Raw genomic sequence first — 6,602 nt, 5'->3', positions numbered from 1 at the left:
CCGGCAACAGCGTGTATCTCAACAGATATAACATTATTAATAGGTTATTACAGATCATTCTGATCGCACCTTTGAATCGCCGCGGCATTGGAACAACGTATTGTGTGTCCACGCTTTGGTGGTAAGTAAGAACTGTTTTTTTACTCTCGTTATTTAAAGGAGACGAGTTATTTAACTTTGACCGTAACTTTGACGATAACCGGTGTTTTTTGTATGGAGCTTGACAGATTTTTGACGTTTGGCAAAGTTAAAGTTCGATGGTGCAACCCAGCCTTAGAACTAACAGGCCTACTTTTAAAGTAGGGTGTGGTTACAGAGTTGCTTTGATCGTTGAATCTCGTCTCGATATCTTCTTTAGTGCGAAAGGTTTCTCTAACGCTATTTCCGTATTTTCAGATCCATTTCTCCCTCTGAAAATGATACGCTATCGATAGAGACAGATCTGAAAACGGACTTGGACAGTAGCCTCGTTTTTGGCAAATTTTATACTTCCGATGTTTATCATTTTCGAAACAAAAATCGTTATTATATCGAATTGCGTGCAACTGAAAAGAAATTCATATGTTGTTACAGCAATTTCCGAGCGAAATTAATCGTCAACTCATCCCGACGTTCGTTACGCGCAGCCGGCTCTTTGTAGGCGGAACAAATTGGCGGGCGAGTAGAGCCGGATATTGTACTTCGATGTTCATTAAAACTCCCTAGGTAAATATTCAGGTATCACTCACTCTTTTGGGACCACTGCAGTCAGATGAGCTAACGACCGTCAATCATGTTACCGTATGTTGTAAAGTTGTGTGAAATAAATAGTAAGTATAAGTAAGTATTCGTACTAGGATTTGGGACTTCCCGCGATTTTGTTCGTCAGTGGTCTCCTGTCCCGAGATTTTGAAAATGTCGAGACTTCCCAAACCACTCTTGACTTACATTATTGTTGGTGAGCTTTTTAAAGTGCAAACCACACTGAAAACTTATTAAAATAGAGACTAAGTTTTTCATTGGTTTATTAATAAAGTTGCCTACGTTCATTTTGCAGATAAAGAAAAATGGACGCCTTGCTGTTTGCGTTGGCTTTGGAAGTGGTTCTCTTGCAAATGCGGATACTCGGTGAGTTAAATCAGGTAGTTAACTAACAAACATGATTGACCATCACTTAAAAGTAAGCTTAAGTGTATAAATAGCAATGGAAGAAAGTTCAATTAGCTTTCATAACACTACTCTAGCAAAAAATATAAAAATAGGATTCTACAAAGTACCTACTTTTAAATTGCCAAGTAGCAGCTTGGCATGCATTCGTTCCTATGATGAGACTACTGTCATAAAAAAAATAGTCTACTCCACTTTGATCACCGGATTTGATCACTCAGGTGAACAAAGTGGACCCCAGGCGTTCTATTCCACAAAGGACACTGGACACTTAAGTGTGGTTGATCACCTGGGTGATCAAATCCAGGTGATCAAAGTGGAATGAAACGAAAAATCTGCTCAAGCTGAATTAGACCAAGTCCTGAAACAAGAGCCTAAACAACTATCGTGTTTGTGGTCATACTGTTGGTTGGATGAAACGGTCAAAGTTATATTAAAACTCACCACAAGGTTGTAGCTCTGTACAATAATAGATAATTGACTTTGGTAGACTTTCTGTCGCGACTTCGTTATTACGAGACAGTAAACAAAACAGAAAATAATAAAGACTTGTAGACAGTGAACAAGAAGGTAGGTAAATAAAGTCAATAACTGTAAAAAGACAGTAGGTACGTATCTTTAATTTAACTTAATAATACTTATCTTGTGTGCCTAGTTGTTTTTCTGCTTTGACGCTATCTACGGTATTTCTATTTACATTAATTTTATTTTAAAAACTTTTGTACTTCTCCCTATTACCAAGTTAATAGTGAATTTAAAACTTTTCTCTAGTTTTCCATTAACTTAATCCAACACCGACACTCGACGCCATCTTGCGGTTGTTTCATACAAACGCTTACTTGCAGAGAGCACCACAGAACTGAGGTTGCGGGTTCAAATGAACACGAAAACCGACAAAGCACAGCGAGGGAAACTTGTGAGGGACCGGTGAGTACACTGATTCGCGAATAATAAACAGAGGGCGTTGTAGAGCCAATATCGTAGACAGAAACTTTTTTCAGACTCTACAAAATTTATCACCATCAGAGCTCATTGCAATGTCTTACTTACCTAGTAGATTTTTAAATCGAGTTCTTATTGAAAGCGGTCAATAATGTAAAGGTTATGTACCTACCAGTGTACCTCTTGCGTGCCTCTTGTAATAAAACAATGAGTTTTCCTGAAACAAACATTTTTTCTTTACTGCTCCGTCATTATTCGCTGTAGTAGGATTAAATTATAGCCGAAAGTCTTCCCTGATACATGGGCTATTCGACATTAAATATTTTTTCAAATCAGACCCTGATGAAACAGTTCCTGAGATTAGCGCGTTCAAGCAAACTAACAATCGTATTAGTATAGATTAATACAACGGTAACATACTTCCCTCCCTTAAGTAATTAGATAGAGTAGGATGTTATTAATTGAATCATTAAAGTAGATTCATATTTTTTTCAGGCATACCGTAAAAGATGTTATTCGAAGGACGCTCATAGAAGTCGTAGAGAGTGGCGCGTGGGGCACCCTCCAAGAATCAGTTCAAGCCCTCCTTGATGACGACTCGTACGCCGTCATCGTGCGATCGGACCATGAAAAGCTGAGATTGTGGGTTTGAAATTTTATTTTAATTTAATTTTCAATCATACAAAACATGGCAAGACTGTCCTTGCTAATTCTCTTTTCATGCTCTGCTCATGTCTGAAATCTAAAGCAAAGTCTATGATTTTTATTCTACATAAGTAAGGTATTATTCATAAACAATAGTAGGTACATTATGGCATACAGACCAGACCTGATAAAAATACAACCAATTGACTCTACTTTCATCTAATAATAATACAACAACAGATATCTAATTGAGTTTCTCATCATTTTTGTATTCTAGCTCTCGCTCGTCAATTATCAATGAAATGAAGACAAAACGCAAACAATGGGCAATCGAACTACAGAATGCCGACCACAAAATTGCTGTTGTTCGAGATAAGATAAAGGTAATATAATATTATTATTAACACAAGCGAAGGCTTTTCTTTATATCCCACTATTCTGTTAGCAAAAGCTGAGGCCAGTATTCTTAGAACATTAATATCATGAAAGCTCAACCGAAGAGGCTTGTTAAGAAATTGCTGAAGACATTTGCTTCTAGCAACTCGCTTTCATCGCTGTCTGAAAAATTGATTGATAGCCGAATTGATTCTGATAATTTTTGATACGATGTAGAGTGTAGGTACGGTCAATTCACATGAAAAAGGATTACCTACCTACCTACCTAAAAATATAAATATAATCTCCTTTCAGAACGAGCAACAGAACGCAAATGCGCGTCTGTGCTACGTAGAGAAGTGGCTGTTCGCGCGCGCCGAGTCACTCGACATGCAGCTGGACGAGACGCGTGCGCCCGCACCGCGTGCCGACCACGAGCACCGCGTGCACGACGAGCTGGCCAAGGCGTATGAGTTGCAGATCAAGGTAATTTTTTCCTTCTTCTCACGTAAGATAGAACAGCAACAAGATTGAAAAGAAATAACAAGAATGCAAACGCGCGTCTGTGCTACGTAGAGAAGTGGCTGTTCGCGCGCGCCGAGTCACTCGATATGTGCCGACCACGAGCGCCGCGTGCACGACGAGCTGACCAAGTCGTATGAGTTGCAGATCAAGGTTTACGTGATCTTCTCCTTTTTCCATAACTCGTAAGATAGAAAAAAAAGAATATCAGTGAGTGGAATTATACATATTTTTGGAACCATTTTACTGCGCACACCTGACACTCTTGTTAAATACCTCAGATCAAGGAATCACGACCACGTAGGTATATCTAGAGTTCTTCTTACACACTTCTACGATTCTGAACATAGAAACACGTCTGTGCTGCATATAGAACTGACTCTACTACATACCTACTAAAGTAATCGGTACGCAAACGTGTCTCTATGCTACGACGAGACATGGCATAGCCTACGTCATAGGCTACACGACGTAACAGATCAAAGTTTTGTTTTGTTCCTTTATGAAAATCTTCTCGCGTAAGATAGAATGTAACAGAAAAGAAAGAACAGCGGCGCGTGGGTAATATTCTTGGAAACACAATTGGTTGCTGGCGCTGCCCATCCGTAAATACCTAATCACGACCGTGTATAGTATCTAGCTAGAGTAAGTACAACGCGTGGTTTTCATGTAAAACTCGCTCATAGATTTTGTACGTAAACACCGTGTGCTATGTGGAAAACTATCTATAGTATAGTACGTTTACTATTTGGAAGTTCCAAATGTAGGTACCTGTACCTTATGCCTGTCAGGAATAAGCTGGCTATGCACTTCAAACCTTACCATCTTACCCATGCTTGATACCTACCAAAATTATTGATTTATACAGGAACGTGAAGATTCGTTGGAATATTGGAGGCAGCGTTACGTGAATGACACGAACAAGATGGAAGATACACTCACTAAGAAGCGCGAAGAGCTTCGAGTAGCCCTCGCTCGTCGTCAGGAACTGCAAAAATTGGTAATATTTGGCACTTTTTAATTAATTTGTAAATATAATTGTTGCAATTCACGAAGGCGAGTGAGCTTTACATGTGTGGTGGCTCGCTACTGTTCGTTTTCCAAAAGTTTATAACTACTCACATACTGTTTTACTACCTTCCAGTACGACCTGCATGCTGGAGAGATGCGAGCTTGGCTGACATTCAAGAGCGAGAGAGCAGCTCGCCTGGCGCGGGAGGAGAGACTCGCGACAGCCGCTAGAAGGATCCAAGCGTGGTGGCGCGGAGTCATGGTGCGACGCGCGATTGGCGCCTTCAGATACCTCAAAACTATCAAGAAGTCACCTTCCAAGTCTAAAAAGAAGTAGAAGTAGTTACTTACATATTTCTGAAGAGCGGGTTCATAGTTTACTAACACAGATTTATAAATTGTAAGCTTCTTGTATACTGCTAGTTATGTATGTCAGGCATGCGAAACATGAAGGCACAAGACGTTTATACACATAGTACAGTACCTACTTACCTGCGTGTAGCATTTATTAATAACAATATTATAATGTGTGTGTCCATAACCTTGTCTTTTTAACATTTCTCCTAAAAACATAAATCCTCAACTATGACGAACAAAATTCTCATTATTTTAACGAAAACAAATGAACATCAGCAGAATACACCTAACACAAAGGTTATAATATTTAATTTTCCTGGCTGTTAATATCACAAAAAAAAACAATTCTTTGCTGCGAGCCTGCAAGCGAGAGCGAGAGGATGAACCATGACATATTATAATTATTGAACTAAAAACTTTTTTAAATCCGTGCATAAAATGGCGGGAAATTATAGTGTTGCCAGATAGTAAAAAGGTCCCATTAACTGAGCAAGTGCATTAAGCATCCCGATACTTCTGAGTTTAAAAAAATACTTACATATTTATAACCATACGCTTATGAATGAAAATTACGCAAAAATAGATTCTGATTTTGTGGTTGGTTTCTGATTGGTTAAGAAAACGCAGCCAAAGTAACTTAAAAATTTCGAAGAAAATATAAAAAAAACATACTACCATTTTTAAATTATCGAGGTAAGTGTGAAAAACATAGTTTTTTTTTTGCTGTCGGAAACGGAAACCAAACATGATCTAATAAGATGGAGGCACGCTAGCGCCACCTTTAGCTTTAACGAAGTTTTCGACACCGCTCGGCGAGGAAGCGAGCACTTGTTGTTGATCAGTCGACTTGTGAAGACTTTTTGAAAACTATTGAGTCGTTTCTCTGTTCATAATTAACAAGGTTATAAAAGTTTGATGTGTTCAAAAATTTTAAAAAGGTTTTTGTACAATTTAAGTGTAAACCCCGATACTATTCGTGTTGTGACAATTGAGGGTAGCTCAAGATCTTCAAGACCACGAAACGACGAGCCACCAGTCTGCTTGTAACCACGGCTGTAACTACAGAGCCGAAACTTAATGCAGTAAGTACCTACATAAATGCAATTAAGTCACTACACATTAAATATCGCGTTTGAGATATCTTCGTGTTTTCATATAACTTGCAGACCGAACATTATTTAGATTTTTTAATCGACAATTTAAAAAAAGGAGTAGGTTCTCAATTCGAGTGTATGTTTTTTATGTATGTTACTGCAGAACTCCGTCACTTACTTATCAACCGATTTCCAAAATGGTCCCTTGCAATGATATTATATAAAAACAAAAGCAGATATGTTATAAGCGCTCGCGCTGTGAATACTCAAATACGTCCCAATTGGGACGTCTTGTGTTTAGTCTTCGTGTGGCCTGCGTCGTGCGCAATCGCGTGCGTACCACACCGTAAGTTCCTGTGTTCTTACCAAAATAAATAAAAAATGCCATCGTGTGTGTTTCGAAAGTGTACCAATTATGACTCTAAAGTAAACAAAATACAAGGGATCTCTTACCACATGTGATTATGCAAAATTATTTAGTATTTATATTTTCAATTATTTATGCAAACA

At 38.5% G+C, this 6,602-nt stretch overlaps 1 protein-coding gene across 1 annotated transcript; it reads left to right on the top strand.

The window, feature by feature from the left end:
* Positions 1-5,150, top strand: LOC114352199 (dynein regulatory complex protein 9). The gene is made up of 9 exons (XM_028303707.1): positions 1-121; positions 574-705; positions 1,037-1,107; positions 1,992-2,073; positions 2,584-2,730; positions 3,011-3,116; positions 3,424-3,594; positions 4,499-4,630; positions 4,775-5,150. The coding sequence occupies exons 3-9, from the start codon at positions 1,047-1,049 to the stop codon at positions 4,976-4,978; spliced, it is 903 nt and encodes a 300-aa protein (XP_028159508.1). The 5' UTR covers positions 1-121; positions 574-705; positions 1,037-1,046; the 3' UTR covers positions 4,979-5,150.
* Positions 5,151-6,602: the final 1,452 nt, after the last annotated feature.

The sequence above is a fragment of the Ostrinia furnacalis genome, unplaced genomic scaffold (genome assembly GCF_004193835.3).
Source record: "Ostrinia furnacalis isolate ACB-3 unplaced genomic scaffold, ASM419383v2 OfSCF1268, whole genome shotgun sequence".
Lineage (NCBI taxonomy): Eukaryota > Metazoa > Arthropoda > Insecta > Lepidoptera > Crambidae > Ostrinia > Ostrinia furnacalis.
Note: the sequence above shows the minus strand (reverse complement) of the source record. Positions and strands in the feature narration are given on the sequence as shown.

Excerpts from the sequence above, each read along its gene's own strand:
- LOC114352199 (XM_028303707.1), top strand. The coding sequence starts at position 1,047 with ATGGACGCCTTGCTGTTTGCGTTGGCTTTGGAAGTGGTTCTCTTGCAA. Across the intron at positions 1,108-1,991 it reads CTTGCAAATGCGGATACTCG|AGAGCACCACAGAACTGAGG; the intron begins GTGAGTTAAATC and ends GCTTACTTGCAG. Across the intron at positions 3,595-4,498 it reads CGTATGAGTTGCAGATCAAG|GAACGTGAAGATTCGTTGGA; the intron begins GTAATTTTTTCC and ends TGATTTATACAG.